At 46.0% G+C, this 19,293-nt stretch overlaps 5 protein-coding genes across 5 annotated transcripts; 4 read left to right on the forward strand and 1 right to left on the reverse strand.

The window, feature by feature from the left end:
* Window positions 1–237: 237 nt before the first annotated feature.
* On the forward strand, window positions 238–2,469 carry N7508_011078 (ATP-binding protein; the record flags this gene model as incomplete). Its single annotated transcript, XM_058469138.1, has 4 exons — window positions 238–257; window positions 279–723; window positions 783–2,321; window positions 2,413–2,469. 4 exons carry the CDS (start codon window positions 238–240, stop codon window positions 2,467–2,469), a joined length of 2,061 nt encoding a protein of 686 aa, XP_058314116.1.
* A 485-nt stretch (window positions 2,470–2,954) lies between these two features.
* On the forward strand, window positions 2,955–4,130 carry N7508_011079 (WD40 repeat domain-containing protein; the record flags this gene model as incomplete). Its single annotated transcript, XM_058469139.1, has 1 exon — window positions 2,955–4,130. The coding sequence occupies one exon, from the start codon at window positions 2,955–2,957 to the stop codon at window positions 4,128–4,130; it is 1,176 nt and encodes a 391-aa protein (XP_058314117.1).
* A 3,526-nt stretch (window positions 4,131–7,656) lies between these two features.
* N7508_011080 (uncharacterized protein) lies at window positions 7,657–11,161 on the reverse strand (the record flags this gene model as incomplete). The annotated part of the gene is made up of 7 exons (XM_058469140.1): window positions 7,657–9,070; window positions 9,122–9,755; window positions 9,828–10,162; window positions 10,215–10,318; window positions 10,371–10,619; window positions 10,690–10,933; window positions 10,980–11,161. 7 exons carry the CDS (start codon window positions 11,159–11,161, stop codon window positions 7,657–7,659), a joined length of 3,162 nt encoding a protein of 1,053 aa, XP_058314118.1.
* A 3,387-nt stretch (window positions 11,162–14,548) lies between these two features.
* Window positions 14,549–16,308, forward strand: N7508_011081 (ankyrin repeat domain-containing protein; the record flags this gene model as incomplete). The annotated part of the gene is made up of 2 exons (XM_058469141.1): window positions 14,549–15,643; window positions 15,691–16,308. 2 exons carry the CDS (start codon window positions 14,549–14,551, stop codon window positions 16,306–16,308), a joined length of 1,713 nt encoding a protein of 570 aa, XP_058314119.1.
* Window positions 16,309–17,538: 1,230 nt separating this feature from the next.
* N7508_011082 (SDR family NAD(P)-dependent oxidoreductase) lies at window positions 17,539–18,406 on the forward strand (the record flags this gene model as incomplete). The annotated part of the gene is made up of 2 exons (XM_058469142.1): window positions 17,539–17,568; window positions 17,654–18,406. 2 exons carry the CDS (start codon window positions 17,539–17,541, stop codon window positions 18,404–18,406), a joined length of 783 nt encoding a protein of 260 aa, XP_058314120.1.
* Between the last annotated feature and the right edge of the window lie 887 nt (window positions 18,407–19,293).

Below are 19,293 nucleotides of genomic sequence, written 5' to 3' on the forward strand. Positions count from 1 at the left end.
CAACATATCACGTGATACTCAATTTCAATACGTTTCAATATTTGAAACCGAGCCAATCCTGAAATGGATTGGCGTGTTTTGGATTAGGGTTCGAGAAGGATTCTACGAGAGCAAAGTGGTGAAACTGATTTCGATCCATCCTGTACCCGTAACTTATGGGAATGGTGGAAGACATCTGCCCCTCCCCAGCCTGCTTTACTCAGAGTCAGCCACCGGAAAATCTTTTTTTTACGAAATATGCCCAAACGTCTGAAAAAGTTATTTCCTTCATTTCACAGGCACAAGGATATTGAGAATGCGGAAGCCCAGATCAATCAAGCAGAAGACCAAAAAGACGGCACGAACATCGCTAGACCGCCGCCTTCCAGCCAGCCAGCAATCCAACTACTTCAGTCAATCGAAACCTTCCAGTCGAAAGACCTGTGGCAAGCTGCGTATGACCAGCTCGATGAGAAGCAGCAGCAGATTTTGTTACGCACACAAAGCTCTCCCGAATCAAAGGATAAGAAAGCTGGCTCGAGAGAGCTGATCGACGAGATCATCCACGTGACAGAATTGCAATACGAGGCATATCAGCAGAAGTCAGATAATACACTCCGGAAAACTTCGCGGAAGATCATCGATGCGTTACTTTCCTATAAGGACATCATTAGTACAGTTGCTGGACTTGATCCCACACAACATGCAGCCAGTGCTTGGGCGGTCGTCTCGCTTGGTTTGAAAGTATGTATTGCTAGAAATTTAGGACAAGCCAGTTGCTTATTGTCTGACTGGTATCGTAGATTCCCCAAAACCACCATGATGCACGAAATGCATTGTTTGAATCATCGGAGTACCTGGCCGATGTTATTACACAATGCGCCTTTATTGAACAGAGATTCAAGCTTGACAGCGATTCAGATATTCGAGGCCATGTGGAAACTGCAATAATCAAACTCTATAAGGCTATTCTGATCTATTCAGGACAGATTCGGAATTCCCAAGAGCATGGCGTCGGAAGAAACCTCTCGGACTGTTTCACTGCCATTACTGGGCACCCACTTACGGAGCTCAAGACCTTAGTCGAAAAAGAAAGAGACAATTTGCGCCGGTGGACCGAGCTTGGTGGATACTTGCGCCATGAAAAGGAAGCAGAATATATTCTTCTCAAAATCGAGGAGCTTAGTGAATCCCTGAAGCTTCTTTTGGAACAGTCTAGCCTTATGCATCTACATGTTGTGGAGGGGGCATTATATGACTCTCATGTTCATGAACATGAGGATTTTTGCCTTCCAGGGACCAGAACCGAGCTTCTTACCCGTATTACGGATTGGGTGAAGTCCGATGATAAATTCGTTTTTTGGTTGAATGGGATGGCGGGAACGGGGAAGTCTACCATTGCACGCACAGTTGCACAAGGGTTCAAAGAACAAGGACTGCTTGGTGCCAGCTTCTTTTTCAAGCGGGGCGAAGCCGAGCGTGGTACTGTATCATACTTGATAACCAGTATCGTGGGACAGCTGGTAACTAGACACAGGCAACTGGTGCCTGAAGTCTTGAGTGCCATCAAGACTGATCCGCGGATTACATCGAAGTTTCTGAGAGATCAATTTCACCAGCTTCTCTATCAGCCTCTTCTGAAGCTGCAACCGGACCAATCAACCACGATTGTGGTCGTTATTGACGCCTTGGATGAATGTGATGGGGATGATAATATAAAACTCGTACTTCATCTCTTGTTCAGATTACAAGAAATTCAGTCTGTGCGCTTGCGAGTAGTCTTGACAAGCAGACCTGAACTTCCGATCCGTCTGGGTTTCATGAAGGAAGACAACTATCAGGACCTAGTTCTCCATGAACTTCCTGCTCCAGTAATCGAACACGATATTCGCGTGTTTCTAGAATACAAGCTTTCAGCAATACAACGCGAACACTCACTTCCCTCTGACTGGCCTGGGAATAAAAGACTTGAGCAACTGGTGCAGATGGCTCTACCTTTGTTCATCTTTGCAGCCACCCTTTGCCGCTTTGTTGGGGATGAAGATTGGTTTCCGGAAGAGCGTCTTACGGCCGTTCTTCAAGATGAAGCAACAAAATCGACATCAGATATGGATCGGACATATCTACCAGTACTGCGCCAACTCCTTATCGCGAAAAATAAGAAGGATTTTGAGCGACTCTTACAAGAGTTTCAGGATGTTATCGGCGTGATTGTTCTTTTGGCCGTCCCTCTCTCAGTTGTCACTCTTGCGCAATTCACTGGGATGCCCGAGAATAAAATTGTCAATCGATTAAAGAGATTTCACTCTGTTCTAAGTGTCCCAGCGGATCTCGAAGCACCGGTTCGCATTCTGCATCTTTCATTTCGAGACTTTTTAATCCATACAGAAGGTGATTTTCATATCAATGAAAAGAATACACATCGACAAATAGCATTACACTGTCTACGCGTCATGGAAACTCGGCTCAGGCACAATATCTGTGACCTAGCAAGTTACGGAATACAGTGCCAGGATATCGACCCTCAGGTCATGCAGCAGCGCCTCCCTGCTGGTTTGCAATACTCCTGCTGTTATTGGGTACATCATCTGAAGCAGAGCCAGGGTGGTATCCCTGAATCTGAAATTCTCTCTTTTCTTCAAAAGCGGCTCCTTCACTGGTTGGAGGTGCTAGCTTTAATAGGGAAAGTATCCGAGGCGGCAGGAATGATAAAGATATTAGAGTCAAGCATACGGGTAAGTATCGAGAATTTGCGGTTAGATAACAGCTGATAGATATCACAGAAGAAAGACAATCCTGCTCTTTCAGGGTTTTTATATGATGCAAGAAGATTTACTCTTCAAAATTCGTATATAGCTGGCATTGCTCCGCTGCAACTCTACTGTTCCGGGCTAGCATTTGCACCAGCACAAAGTGTCATCAAGGAGACATTTCTTAGCGAATTGTCAAAACAAATACAGCTTCTACCAGCGGTAATGGATTCCTGGAGCACAACTCTACAGACATTAGAGGGCCATTCAGATTGGGTTAGATCAGTGGCCTTCTCTCCTGATGGGCTCACCTTGGCATCGGGCTCAGACGACCACACCATCAAGCTCTGGGATATGGCGACAGGCACGATCCGGCAGACGCTAGAGGGCCATTCAAAATGGGTTAGATCAGTGGCCTTCTCTCCTGATGGGCTCACCCTGGCATCGGGCTCGGACGATCACACCATCAAGCTCTGGGATCCGGCGACCGGCACGGATCCGGCGACTTGCACGAAGTGGCAGACGTTAGAGGGCCATTCAACTTGGGTTAGTTCAGTTGCCTTCTCTCCCGATGGACTCACCCTGGTATCAGGCTCGGAAGACAACACCATTAAGCTCTGGGATACGGCGACCGGCACGCAGCGGCAGACGTTAGAGGGCCTTTCAAGTTTGGTTAGTTCGGTGGCCTTCTCTCCCGATGGGGTTACCCTAGCATCGGGCTTGGGCGACCACACCATCAAGCTCTGGGATACGGTGACCGGCACACAGCGGCAGACGCTAGAGGGCCATTCACATGTGGTTAATTCGGTAGCCTTCTCTCCCGATGGGCTCATCCTAGCATCAGGCTCGAGTGATAACACTATCAAGCTCTGGGATACGGCGACCGGCACACAACGGCAGACGTTAGAGGGCCATTCAGGTTGGGTTTGTTCGGTGGCCTTCTCTCCCGATGGACTCACCCTAGCATCGGGCTCGGATGACCGCACCATTAAGCTCTGGGATACGGCGACCGGCACGCAGCGGCGGACGTTAGAGGGCCATTCAAATTGGGCTAGTTCAATCGCCTTCTCTCCCGATGGACTCACCCTGACATCGGGCTCGGAAGACAACACCATCAAGCTCTGGGATACGGCGACCGGCACGCAGCTAGAGGGCCATTCACATGTGGTTAATTCGGGGGCCTTTTCTCCTGATGGACTCACGCCAACTCTCGAAAAAGGTCTTGACGATTGCCAGATATCATTATCGAATAACTGGGTTAGTTTGGGAGGTGAGAATGTACTATGGCTCCCGGCTGAGTATCGTTCATTTGTGTGCCAGGCTGTCAAGGATGCCACACTTGCCCTCGGGTACGCGGATGGGCGGGTCTTGGTTACAAGATTCCTTACGCATATCATATAAACTACGTTTTTCGTGTTCTTCCACTCAGGTCTCTTATTTTCAAATCTCTGTACAAAAGGAGAGCTTGGGACAGCTGGAGTTTACTACTTGTCTTCATACTAAAAACTCCGTCTCGGGAATTATTGCGAGAAGTAGAAGGCGGTATTTTAGGTAGGTCATTAGTTCGGCATGAGAGTTACAGGGGGGAAAGAGCATACTGCCAGATCTTCCAGACACGCTCCGGCTCTAAGTGTTTGATCTAATTGCACTTCAACGGATAGTTCCAGCTACAATACCCATACAGATCAAGACATAATACATGACTATCTATTTTCCGCTCCTGTTCTTGATCGAGACTAGTTGATCTTGGCATTAGGTTTAGGAAAGTATGAAAGAGTGTAGGTGGTGACACCGATTTCCGGAAATACTGTAGATTATGCAGTGAGACTAATGAAGGAAGCCACGGACCACGCACAGAACCCAGATAACCAGTCGACCGAGAGAAGGTGGGTGGCGCATGGGTATTATCAGTGAAAGAAGTAGGGTGTCTGTTGAATATTATTGGCTAGACAACAGTCTCCACTCTAAATTACGCGCATTTCCTACCTAATAGCCAGACACCCCCAAGTCTGATGCAGGAATTATATCACCTAGGTCACGATAAGTGGGCCTTGCGTGCTGGAATTGGCTCGTACCGTTGATTATGTGCATGATTTCAACAATGAAGTAGACATCGAACACGTGCAGTTCTCTTATTTCAGGTTTTGTACGTATCTACATGAACAGACATGGTAGGGATTGTGAAAAATGAAAAAACAGCGGTCCTGAATTACAGTAACACAACTAAATGATTGCTCAATTCAACTTCATCAATTTGCCATCGCGGGCCCTCATGTAAATATGGTCGTGTAAGACGGTGTTTATAAAGCCGTAAAGAAAGGTTATGACTCAATGTGAGGCGAACGCCTAAATGCACAGCTAGCTTCGAAAAGGTTATAATAATTGGACAAAAGCACACTGTGAAATGGCTACTCTGGTCAAGAGAAACATTTCAATGTGGCTGGGAAGCAGAAAAGTAAGTTTCGCGGGCAGAAAATGTTGGGGGTTGGTAATAACATAGAAATCCGTGCAAAAGACAGAGGAGTGTTGGTTCGACGGGCTAGTTAACCTGGTCAACTATTTTCTAGGCATATAATTATTGGCCACAGTCATTCAAACCCGATTTGAACAGATTGTTCATGTCTACACGCCCTTCCTTGCCATTAATTAATTGCCTGTTTATTACTATAGTGCCCTCAAGCAGTGTCTATCATACTATAAACTTAGACGTCCAAGTTGCCATCAAATATCGCAGTTAGATATGGCAGAGCTTTGAGTTATCCATGATTTACCGTGCAATAAAATTGTGTAATTCTAGCCCTCCGCATTTTCCTACCAAAAATTATTTTCCGGCCTCCTGGTCACATTTTTGACCAGAGACGAGGCTAGCCATGCTTTTGTTCTGGTTTTATCTCAGTGTATTTTGTCAATTGAGGCGTGTTACCCATGCACATTGGGCGGCTTCTACTGTATTGAAACAACTGTCTTCTAAGATCATATGGACGAAAGTGACTGCTGGAATGCGGCCCTGTGTCAAATTGAGGGTGGAAGCTTGAATGAGATCAGTTGGCCCATTCGCCCAACAATGTAGTGACGATTTGGAGCCAGTTTGTCCTTTGATTATCAGCGTTGCACAGTGATTGGAAGAATCACGGCTAGCAAATAAGCTACCGGTTTTGCAGAGACACAAGAAGCAAAGCTTGTAAGCCTTGTGCCTCTTTAGTAAACTCTCCTATGAGCCCCGCGACCATGCAGGTCAAATTTGATCCACTCTTAGAAGGTAAGCCCCAGCCGGCACCATCAAATTTCGCAACTTGCTATACTAACCCTGTATACCTCTGAACGGTCCTCTGCGGCAACTATGTTCCCGTTAGCTGTCTCCAAGCCACTGAAAAACGTTTCTGCGCATACCAGGTGTATCCTTCACAGTAGGTCTTCTATCTGGTTGAAGACGCCCTTAGAGTTCATACTGTGGTACATACCACAGCATGAACTCTTTGATCATGGTAGTATTGGGAACAGAAGATCCCTCCTCCAGCTTATAGCCGACTGGAACACTCCCGCTGTCAACAAGAAACTTGAGGAATCAGTAAACAAGGAAACCGAGAAAGTATATTGTGGCTACTTAACCAACCCAAAGCTCAACGTGACTCCGGTGAATCGTTTTGACACTGGCAGTACGCGGATTTTGTCTCTTACTTGCTGAATCGAAAGTCCGAAGATGAATTCCCAAATATCAAGATTGGAATTGACGCGGGATGAATATGAGTACTCGAGGCAAAAAGAGTAAAATAAAGAGTCGGTTTGTTATAATTGCGATTTCCGGTAGAAAATTTGATACTTCATCATCCATGGGGATTCAACCAGATTTTATAGCTCGTCTTTGGAATTTGGAACTGGCTTACAGTAGCCAGTGGTTTTGGGGCAAAACCGTGACGTATACCCTAGTTCACCAGGTCCAACGCGCACATAATCCTACGACATATGCAATCCGTCCTAGGAGCAATATGCACGATGTGCAGCCAGTTTACAACCCTGCTTCCATGAAACGCTTCATGGTGGCTATTATTATTTCTAGGAACAAACCAAGGGTGCTTCCGGGAGCTGATGAACAGGCCAGAATGGGGTCATAGTTTGCTCCCAGGAACCGACTCTTGAATACCCCCACTAGAAAATATCTTAAACCTGCCATTGGGCACCTATAAGCAAATATGACCTGCCCTGAAAGTATCAAAAATTATTCGAAACAGGCTGGCACTGGCCGATATGTTTTTGTCGGATCTTGGATAAGAAGCTTTCCTCTAGCTCCTCTGATTCTATGATAGTAACCGCGGGGATCTGGAAGGAAATATTTTTACTTGGATAATGCAGCTACTGATATGGCTAAGTAAAAATGATGACGACGACGACTTTTCGGTTTACGTGGTCCCGGTCAATCAAAAATATCAAAGAATAAGAAAGCTCCGAGGCAGTAAGTAGATCACGCCCAAGGTTATGTCGTATCATACAAACAAAAACATAACAATTACGCTACATTACATCCGGTAAGTACCTACTGAGCATAGCCCTGTGAAATGTGGCGGTGCAACCGTGTAATAGTAATGTAACGGTATTTTGATTTGTGACAAGCCGGCTGTAATCGGTTTTCGTCAAAAAAAATTGCGTTCAGACTCGCTATCGTAAAACGATTCTACACAGTGAACCTCTCCAGACTTAAATTTAGCACGAATGACGGCTAACATCCCGATAGAAGAGTTTCTTAGAAATGTTAGCTCTGGAGAATGTTACAAGATCTTTCATCCATTATTTCGCTGCAGCGAGAGTGCCTGTCGCTGGAGTCTTGGGTAGTGACATTATAACATTGAAGGCAGATGGATGTTTGTTAATAAATTATGTACAAATAGACTATGATTGACACACGACATTGCGCTCGACTTGTATGAACGACTTAGCGAGCATACCTCTGACGGGCCATCCGATTAGCCCCGGATCTGGTGCATCGCTGGGGAAGCTCTAAATCCTGCCAGGCCTGTCGCAGAAACGCCGTATCTATGTCTGCGAAGCGGGGTCCAATCTGCCTTAAGGTCAGATTCTGGCTCTTGAATTCAAGCATCTTTCTTCTCTCCTTTGCATAGAGTTTCTGTCGCAGTTTTTGAGGGCTCGGTTCAGCCAAATGATGCCGAGGCTGTTGTGATCTCGTCTTGGTGAGATGAATTGGAATATGACAGCGCGGTTTTCGATCGCTTGCCTTCTCTTGGAGACTGCCTTCATATTCTCCCTCATCGTTTTTGGCCCCATCTTTTTCTGGAAAAATTTCTAAAATGTCCACAACGTTAGGAGGCTCTGAAGTGGGCGGTTCCTTTCGGGAGGACTTCTTGCTTTGTCTTGCTTCGTCGTCAATGTCACAACCAGGCTGCTCGGAGGCAAGGTCTGAGGCAGGTGAATTCGATCTCATTGTGTAAGTAAGCGACATCTTTTTGGTGTCGAAATCGGTGGTAGAGAGACTTAGTGAGTTCAACCCGGCGGCGGCTTCATCACAAGCCTGTTGCTCAATTCCATTGCCGGAGCCAATGGGCTCAAGAATTTTTGGATCGATCGCCTCAAGCCCAGGGGTCGTTGGCCGAGAGCTTAGAGGAGAATTGACCGCGGAGAATCCCGATTTAAAGCTGCTTCGGCTACTCGAGCAGAGACTGTTGGGCCTTTTGGACAAATCCTTTTGAGGGTCCTCTGTGGCAAATGACTCAGAATGCGGGGCAGGCAAGAATTTCTCGCTGAATATTTGGTCATCAAACTGCTGAGTTGGAAATGAATAGGAACAAAAGCGGAGTTTCTTAGGCTGCTCCTCAATTGGCTCCGTTAAATAAGTTTCCTCTATAGTCCTGCTGGAGCGCTTCCTCTTTCTCGGTAGTTTTGGGGATTTCCAAATAGCTTGGTGAAGTCCGTGCTTGTCGTGCAAGTGATATCGCAACTGGCGTTCACTGTCAAATGTTTGGATACATCCACATAATGGTTTTGAAAGGGGCCAATCAATATTTGGAATATGTTGACTCTCGATATGTTCTCTCAGGTTACAACTTCGCGGCCAATAATCCAAGCGTTTGTCGGCTGGAAGATCTGAGTCCGACAAACAGAAGGGGCAGTATCCAGGACGAATGACGGTATGACGATATTTGATTACTTCACAGTGTCGGGTTTGCCATGACTGGAGATGTTCGGCGCAATGATCTCGCCACTGATGGGACAAGTACCATTCCATGCACTCATAACAGTATCTCATTCGTGCTTCTGAGACTTGTAAATCAATCGCTTTCTCGCGCCGTATGCATTTATGAGTGTGAGCGCTTCGTTCACATTTCTTCAAGCTATAAAGTGTGTTGGTACCTGTAATCTGATTTGTAAAGAAGACCACTTACCTTTCAATATTGACCTGACAATGTTTTGAAGGGCAGAGCCCTTCAATAGGCTCTTCATTTGGTAAATAGACAACATCAAAATCGCGGGAACACTGAGTCTGTAGGTCTTGGACAAAGAGAAGTTTCTCTTTAAAGGAAAGCTCAGTAGTGAGGGCCATAGCTGTTGCAATTCGCCCTACCTCCGGCATTATTAGGCTCTGAGCTCGTGTGAAAATGTCATTTTCCAATAAGACCGGTTTGTCTTTGCCGCGACTAAGGATTTTCTGGTCTCTTCTCCATTGTACCCATTGACTTTGATACTGCTTGAGCTCAAATCGACGCTTTCGTACCATTGATTCACGTAAATTCAACTTCTCTGCCCGAAGTGAAACTTCATCGTTGCAGCTTTCAAAGTTTTCAATCCGATTTTGTATTTCCACCATTTCCGGTTGCATCAAAATACTTTCTTTGATGTGCGCTGGCAGTTCAAGGGGCAAGCCGGGTTCACAAAATTGCCCATAGCCCTGGAAGTACTCAATGTGTTGCGATTGTGGTTCCTCATTTAGTATGGCCGACACAGTGTCTATAGAAGAACAATGGGCCTGATAATGTTCGGGAAATGTGTTTGGATCACGATGTGCAAGAATCTGCGAAACTGGAGCAGAGCCATACCTTTCTGCCTAGGGCGTCAGTCCGCAGATCTTACAGTCAAGTTGAAAGCACTTACGTTCAACCTCCTTTGCCAGATTTCGACGCAAACAATGTATTGTGGGGTGCTTGGTATACCCAGCTGCGACGAAGATTTGGTGCAGGTAATTAGTGAACCTCCCTTGCGTTAGAGGGATGTCTTGAGGTCCGTCGGCTGTAACGTTGCGGAAAATTGGTTTTGACAAATAATCTTTCTTCCATCGCAGTGGAATTTCCCCATTTGACAGGTCGTATTGTGCCAGATCCGCTACAGATTCAATCCCAAAAAGAGCGCCGTGTTCCAGTGCAAGGCTGAGGAGGACCTCGCCAGATGCGAACTGCGGTTTGCTGCTATCTCGGATACCAATTCCGAACCTTGAAACATATTAGTGCAATCAAGTGATAATCAAGGAATTTCCAGCCTTACACTGTATATTCTGAATCTCGATTATTCTTCAGCCAAACCTGGTTGACCCTCCATCCCACTTCCCAAGGATCGGTGCGCGAAGGAAACAGAACCAAGTCGATGTGCTAATATCAGGCGTTAGAACAGAATAATCGTTAGGAATGGTAGTTCACCAACTTCGTATCGAAGGCCTCTCTGGTGTTTGTTCTCATCCGAGGGCATAAAACTTCCAACCCTTGCTCCAGTGAAAAGATATAGTTGAAGAGCAAATAGTATGTCAACTTTGATCAGCCCAGGAATGAATTTCTTATGATCAATTTGCCATATCGAGGAGACGACTTTCAAAAAGTCGTCCTTTGTAAAGTTGTATTTCTGCTTTTTCTTATTCACAACAACTTTATCTAGCGTCAAGGTATTCCTGATCCACTATTTCCCGTTCGATAAAAAATTAATTCCGTCCATTGATTACTTCAGAAGAAAACACGGATGGACTTACTTGGTAGACTTCCGTTCGATCCTCTGGAATGACTTCGGTTTTGGTAAATTCAGCGAAACCACCGAAGAACTGCTCAGCCCACGCCTGAGCAGACCTCACAGTTGGCTCTTTGCCCTCGGTAAGTCGACCTAATGTAGATTTTGCAAGCCACCGAATGAATTGTTTCACCATGTCATGGCTCGGAGCCTCACACCCCTCAAAGGTTTTGTAATCCTGATATCCATTTTCGGGATCTGCCGTGAAGCTAGGAAAAAGTCAGCAACGATTTGGCGGCATTTTTCTCAACATACTCGAGCCAAAGACCGAATTTCTCTTGATGCAACCTCTTTGTCTTGGGAAGTTTTTTGTTTTTGTTTCGAATGGAATCTTCCTCCTTGTGTGCTCCGGGGACGAAGCCATTCTTCTCTCTAAGGAGTCGACGCTTCTCTTTCGCCTTTTCATCGCGCTCGGAGAGAAATAGCTGTCTGCCCATTATCGAAGACGCTGTCTGATCTAAGCTTGGAGGCACTGCTCGAGGAAAGCGATCTGAATTCGAAAGGAGTCATGAGATATCTAGAGTTGGACATGATCCCCTTTTGTACCTGACATTTTGAGCTCGAGCCACCTCTAGAAATTGTAGACTTTGACATTATCGCCCGGTAATGCATGACTATTTCCATTTTATTCCCTGCACGACAGATATGACGCAAATCACTGATGGGGTAGGGTAGTCAGAAAACGAGGGCAGCCCAAACATGACCGACGGACTAGCCATTACGGAATAAATGGCCCTGTGGGTCCGTCTATTTTGAGTATGGTCGATTTTTTGTGCTGGCCAAATCAGAGGGTGCTCACTTGAGGCTTAGTAAGGAATCACCTAGTACGCCTGAGCACTCACTGAGCACTCACTGAGCCGACATTGAGCACGACTGAGCAATCACTGAGCAATCACTGAGCAATCCCTGAGCACAACTGAGCAATCACTGAGCACAACTGAGCAATCACTGAGCAATCACTGAGCATTAGTCATCGGTCACGTGATGGGACTGAGCATGATCACTGAGTCTGAGCCCGTACTGACGTTTACTCAGTGATCCTGAGCATGAGCGCCCTCATAAAGCGGCGGCAGCCTAGATAGGAAAGGCCCCACCCGGCAGACTTTATCCTGTCTATATAACTGCATATGAAGGTGGAGAGGATCGACTTTACAGGAAGAGGACCCAACGAAACTACAAAGCGCATGCGGAATTTGAGAGATGAGATATCACGGTTAGCTGATGGTTCAGCGAACAAAAGAGATACGAATGACTGTCAGTACTTCGGGGAACGATTTAGCATCGGAAGGGACATCTGATGGAAGAATACAGGAAAGACGGAAGGAGGGGCTGCTGTAGAGATAATTATACCGCACATATGATGTGCCCTTCCGACCGAAGAAGGCCCCAACCATGCCTGTATGAACAAGTTTATTTGCATGAAAATCAGCAAGACCATGTATAGTTCTGTTAAAAATTTTTGTGCTGGTGAACCTGCGGAGAACATACTCCTAAAGCAAGTAATTGCTGATATATCCAAGGGATAAGCTCAAGCGTTTCAACAGACCCATTCTTTGCTAGAGTAAAAGGTAATCGGATAGAAGCCGAAATAAACTATATGATTGCAAATTGGCTACCGACTAGCAATGTTTCTCACGACTAGATGAAATATGGTTGACCTCTCAAAAGCCGTTAAGATGGACCAGTATGGCTTTCACTTTCCCGGGACATTTTACACTTTATAGCAAGCTCGGATCCGTGAACAAGCTCACTATCTCTTGCTCCCTTCTTGCTTTTTTTTTCTCTTTCCATACTTCAACCCATCGTCCCTCATTGGCCCGGAAAGGTCCAAAGAGAAGAAATGGAAGAAACTTGTTTCGAGCGCGTCTGTATCTCAATGATTATCGATGGCTTTCATAGCAAAGGGAAAACAAAAAATTTGTTATCTCCATGCAATCATGCCTTGACGTAAAAAAAATAACCTAGGAAGGGTAGCTGCCATTGTAGCGCGATTTGCGTACCGATCTGCGCGGTCTCGACCGCCGAGGCCGTGTGTTTACCAAACGGGCTTGTTGCCTCGTAGCCAGCGATGTTTTTGGCGGCGACCTCGAGGCTTGGGAGAGGCGATGCTGTATGGTGATTTGCTCTTCAGATTCTGAAGCTTTAGTAGCTTTTTCAATTGTGCTCAAGCAGCGTTGGTAGCGTTCCATATTTGTAAATTCCTCCGTCACCTCCTCAGATGAACAATGAAAGGCATCAAATTGTTGATCGACTTGATACGTCCGGCTGTAATTTGATTAGCTTAATACCTCGCCATATAGAAGGGAAGGATCGACCAAGATGGCCTTTTATGCATACCATATTGGGCACATGTGGGTAGTCTGACTATCGCGCCGAGAAACCCACTCTTCGAAGCACGTTAAGTGCATGAGCTGGGTACAGCTAGTGCACTGTAGATCGACCAATCCATCCTGCCTTTCATCCAGGCAAAGTATACATCCCTTTCTGAGAGAGCTGGGCCTTCTAGTCAACGAGCGGAGCTTGGCACATTGATTAGAGTGGTTTCTCTTCTTTATTATCACCACAATTCCCTGCGTAGGTAAGGACGCAAAACATTCCGGACTCCTCTTGATATCGATGGTATTTATGAGAGCATAGACCGGACTAGTTGGAAGCTGCGTGGGAGAAGAGGTAGTCGAGATGGTGAGATCGACAAGAGGGACGAAAGATTGAACGGCTGATCCCGTTGTGCCATGATCGTTATTGCTGAATCCGGATGCATTGCCTTGCCCAGCACCGGACAGATCTAGAATGATGGTGTCTTCATCGCTGTCGTCGACGGAGGTGCGAGCATACTCTGTCCGTTGCATGGTGGCATCAAGCGCACTTGACGCCGTGCTATGAGGAAGGATGGGTTGACTTGAGGCTGGGCTCTTAATTGAGGTGTGAATACCGGCAACTTTCCACAGGCTTTGAAGGATCGGTAATGAAAGTAAGTGTGTTTTACGCAATCAACGGCGGCACAAAGCCCTTTTATATCTGATTCCTGCTTGATCAACAACACAAAAATCTCCGAGAAAGGTGACGAAAATAACCTAATCTCCTAGGAGGCTATTTCATATTGGCTTCGGTACATAATCCTGCACCCCCTGAGCAGACCAATGTGGTCATTCTAAATACAGTTTCAGGCCACGGGGCTCGGTAGAGCGTAAAATTGCTCCGCAGCTCATCTCGTATAAGCTCATCGTAGCAAACTCGAAGACTCTTGGAATTATTCTGTGACGCTGCTCGGAGCAAGGACCAAAGATAGTTTAGTTCTTGCAGTACTCAGTTTACTGGGGAAGGGACTGTAGCTTCAACATAGCTAATTTTTTTTGCGATCCCAAATGGAGAACCCCAATCGTGTACAACACATGTCGCACAATTCTGTGCCCTGTACAACTCCCATGGGACCATTTATTACCCCATTCCTAGGAGCTAAGGCGAGCAGAACTTTTTGCGCTCTATTGGTTCCTAGGAATCTTTGTCCATTCTGAACTACTACTGTACCTCGAATAACCCGTGGGCAGAATTACTCACAAAGCAGGGATCCGGATACCCAACTCTCGCTTCCTAGGAATCTCTACCTTTCCAGGCAATTTGTCAATGACTCTTTATTCTGCCTATAAGAACAACGTTATCCCGCGTTTTAAATTCAAACGTAGTGTCACAATGAGTTTCGGATGATATATATAAAATAGTACACCATTTCCTTCCTTCTCTCAGCTATCGATATAAGTCAATGTGAGTATACCTGGTGCTACTATGTACGGCATGACCACGTGCATAAGCTAATAAACGTATAGATGTTTCTCCTTGGTCTTCCTCTTGAAGTTCTTCTTTGCATAGCAGACAGTCTGAACAAAGCCAAGGATTTACTTGCACTGGCGTGCCTCAATCGAGCAACCAACGCTCTTTTCCTTCCCTACCTGTGCAATTTCAACGTGCGCCGACAACGCAGCTCTGCCTTACTTTGGGGTGTTGTCCGAGGCGATCCAAAATTTGTAGGAAAGATGTTGGGCAATTACCAAGCGGACGCCAACACTACAGATGAAAAATCTCGCACACCCATCTTTCATGCGATTCGCGCTGAGAACGAGACGATTATTCACATGCTCCTCTCCGATAAGAGAGCGGATATCAATTGGCAAGATCAATACAAGCAGACTCCACTGGTATACGCCATGAGCAGGAATCTTTTGTCTGCCGCCTCACTTCTACTGGATTTCAAGCCATGTCTGGATAAAAAGGATGGCAAGCAGCGGTCTGCTGTCTGGTATGCCATTGCACATTGCGATGAGAATCTGGTGCAAGTCCTTCTGAAAAAGGGTAGCGATATACGAACGCCAGACTACAAACGAATTTCACCAATTAGCCTTGCTATTGCCAACAAAAGCGTGAATATTACCCGAATGTTACTCCTCCATTCAGCGCCTAGCTCAGGGAAGTCCTTACTGCAGGATGGCAATCTCAGGGACCGTCTGCTCCACCGAGCTGTACAGGCGGGCCTCCAAGATATCGTCTCGCTACTGGTTGCCAATGGTGCAAATCCCAATTCGAGGAATAGGCACGGCCAAAACCTGTTGCATCAAGCCACAGAAAAAGGTTACAAAGAGGTAGTTCGAGAGTTACTTACTTATAAAAAGACCTGCGTCAACGCGAGAGACAGTTACGGTCGCACCGCCTTCCACATCGCAGCAGAATATGGCCACAAGTCAATTACAAGGCTTCTGTTGAGTTCTAGTGATGTGGATATCAACACCCTAGATGTTAATGGAGCAACAGCACTCTGTTTAGCTGTGCAGGCAAAACATACGGCCTTAGCCTTGCAGATTCTTGCAGAAGACCACGTAAATATCAACGTGGCAGGCCAAAATGGCAGGACAGTTCTTCATTATGCGGTGAGAACGGGAAATATAGCAATTTAGGTGTCCTTCTTGACCATGAGGATCTAGATCCTAATATTCGTGATGACGATGAATGGGCGCCTCTCACCTACGCTGCTTCCAATGGTGATTTACGCATGTTGGAGCTATTTCTCGCAAGGAGAGATATACAAGTGAACGTGCAACAGGCCCCTCCCCTTTTCCATGCCGCCAAAAAAGGCCATCTGGAAGTTGTACGTCGATTACTTTGTTTTGATACCATCGATGTCAATCAACAATTTTGGAACACCTCGCCTCTCTGTATTGCCTCCGAGATGGGCCACCTTGAAGTTACAAGGCTACTCCTTGAACATACAACGCCACCCGACATCAATCTCAAAACTTACATGGGAGACACTGCGCTTTCCTTGGCCGCTTACCATGGACACTTGGCTATTATAGATCTCTTGCTTGCAGAAAAAGAACTGGATGTTACTGCTACTGATAGATTTGGGGAGACGGCATTGTGCAAAGCAGCTCGGAATGGACATGAACAGGTCGTCAAGCGTCTTTACAAGGACCCTCGGGCAAAAGATGGCAGTGACGTGAGAGGCGCCATTGAAGCAGCTTCCAATTGTAGAATCGCACTTTACCTTGAAGGTCACTTGAATGAGGAGGGCAACTTTCGCACTTGGCCTTGAATTAGCCCAAAATTACATAGGCTGTTTGATTTATTCGAAAAAAACCCTTTACTGTACAAATACGACTAGTCTATGCGATAGAGTGTTATTGTTGGGTATTGTTGGTCCAAAAATCATGAAATAGGGTGCAAAAGGTTTCAATTGCAGTGTTCGGCTCATGACACTGACCGACACCTTTTCGCCCGCCGATTATGCTCTCATTCAACATGCCCTCCCGAGAACGGGATGCTTATACCACGGACTGTGGGCTTGGCTGAATAGATTCGAGAATTCTGAGATGTGTTCAAAAGGAATATAGGTGTTTAGTTGGAGTAGTTCAGTTATGTCACAGGCAAACGTTAGTGAACTAAAAAGAAAAAGCCTTAATAAAGTAATGGCAGCTTATCATTGCATCCATTGAGTCGGAGGTAAGAGACGGGGGTTGTCAAATTTGCGTTGGGGTCCGTAGTCCTGTTGATATTAAAATCGACCCTATAACCCTCTCGCGAAGCCAAACAAAATGAATTTGTCCAAAATGCCCCACTTATACTAAGGCTTTGAAACACAAAATTGGAAAGTGGAATAGAAACTTGGTGAAAGTTCAAGATTCTTGTTCAGATGCAACGTAAAAAGAAATACCACCAAGCTCTTCTGGGGTTTGTAACCTTGAGAAAACAATAGCACAAATTAGGGGTAGCGCAAGCTTCATGTAGCCCGAGCCGTATCACTATTGTTATAAACCGACATCGCCAGGTCTCACGCAAATACTTCGGCCTTTGCTCCGGAATGACTGGAATGTCCTTAAGAAGCCGCATGTTAATATGTGCCGTATTGAACCCTATATGGAAGTTTGAACCAGATAAGCCTTCAATTCCCCCGCTAAACAGAGCATCTATTTAGAAAGGGAAGCAGAAAAAGGAGCCAGACATAAAAAGGCATCTGTTTCCATTCAGCCTCGTCGAATCTCAGACCATGAGCAAGGAAGTACCTTACTTCAGGAAGTCAGGCTGTGCTTGGAAACAGCGGAGCAGCTGAATGTCTTTTTCCCGAAAAATAGGTACAGCGAGAGCAGTTTGCACCTCCAGCTCAAATTCTGTACTATTTGCCTACAAAAGAGGTCAGAGACTCCGACCAATCCCGGTGGGCAACGCTATCCCATGGGAGTACCTCATATATGTGGCATCAGCAACCCTAGGCACATGGACAATTAGATGCGTCGTATTGTAAGAGTTGATCTTTGTCAACGAGGCCATGACAACGCCAGAGTCTCCGAACTCCGACGTATGGATGATGGTCGCTACATTATCGTTTACATGTGGCTGTATACGAGATAGGAAATCGCACAAGAACTCCAAGTGAATGGTAGGATGTCCCCGAATGCGGAAGCTCATATAAAGTGGTCATTGTGACTGGTGCAGGCACGGGAATTGGTGCAGATACTGCGGTGCTCCTTGCCGAAAGAGGCGCCAGAGTGGTCATTGTCGGCAGAACAGAAGGTCCGCTCCGTGAGGTCGAGGAAAAGATCCAAAGCTTGGGTGGGGATGTTCTTGTTGCAGTAGCAGATGTCTCCGACCTACATATGGTCGAGAAAGTCGTGGAAGATACTCTGAACAAGTTCGGTGCACTCCACTACGCCGTCAATAATGCCGGTGTCTCCGGCCAGAACTGTGAAATCCCCGACCTCCCCAAGGAGGTTTGGGACCAAACCATTGCTATCAACCTATCATCACTCTTCTACTGCATGAAGGCCCAGCTTGCAGCCATCGACAAAGCGGGCGGCGGAGCTATCGTCAACGTGTCAAGCGTCTTCGCCGACCGTGGTATACCTCAACGTGCTGCTTACTCGGCGAGCAAGCATGCCATTCGTGGTCTGACCCGTGTTGCTGCTATAGACTGGGCAACTCGAAACATTAGAGTCAACGAACTCCAACCCGGTGTTATAGAAACTCCAATGACGAAAACCAACCCCGAAGAAACTGCGCAGGTTGCAGCCACAATCGCAGCGCAACGTATGGGTAGGGGAAGGGAGTGCGCAACCGCCATCGCGTTTCTTCTTTCTGATGATGCTTCCTACATCACGGGTACTCGGCTTGCCGTGGATGGGGGATTCCTTGCATAGCGTATTGATTTGAATATTCCTTCGATATAATGATATTGAGTCAGCTCTGGACTAGCGTCACGTCTAGGTTAAAAGAAATACATTATGGCCACTGCACTTCTTTATATTAAGTGGTGTGAAACCTTTTGAATGATTATGTGTCAATGTATCCTTGAAACCTCAATATGATAAAGTCTGATATTAAGGGATCAATAGTAGGCAGATCTCAAAAATTTTGCGTGGATATAGAAATGTTCTGGGATGACACCTACACTCGCACTAATAAGGGCGGAGAAACTCCCGACCGTTGTTAGCAAATTTCTTGAATCACTAACCAAAAATCGAAAAAGAAAAAGCCCTAAAAAGTCTTATTTGTTGTTACCTTAAAGCTCTATAACGCGGCTAACTACAAGTTTAGGACAGTATATCGAAAGGTGGAGAGGTGATCAGCAGTCGGCACCACCCAGCATGAAAGTCATCTAATAGTGCTGTTACTTTCGGAGATTACCGGGCATTTCGATTTTATCGGCGTTAGGACAGAAAATCCGGCTACCGTGCATATTTTCTATAAGTGGGCCGATCGTGACTTTTTCGGCAGAAGTAGAACGCTGTCTATAACTATTCACATAGAGTTAAAATTTAGATGGAGATGATGACAAGGCGCTAACTAAATAGGGTTAGTACAATTGATCGGACTTGCAGCCGCTCAAGAGGGAGCCGACTTAGTGGCCCATAGACGAAAACCACCCTGCGCCCGCACGCGTGGACCACGTCATCGGTCTATTAACGCCGAACATCTATAAAGTCTTGCTATAACTATTTTTTTTTATGTTCAGATTATTACTATCCCTTCAAACTTCAACGTCGAGAATCTGGTCCATTCTTTTTCTCTTTCCCCCACGCCTATC

Source organism: Penicillium antarcticum (assembly GCF_028974205.1).
Source record: "Penicillium antarcticum strain IBT 31339 chromosome Unknown utg000010l_segment0_segment0, whole genome shotgun sequence".
Lineage (NCBI taxonomy): Eukaryota > Fungi > Ascomycota > Eurotiomycetes > Eurotiales > Aspergillaceae > Penicillium > Penicillium antarcticum.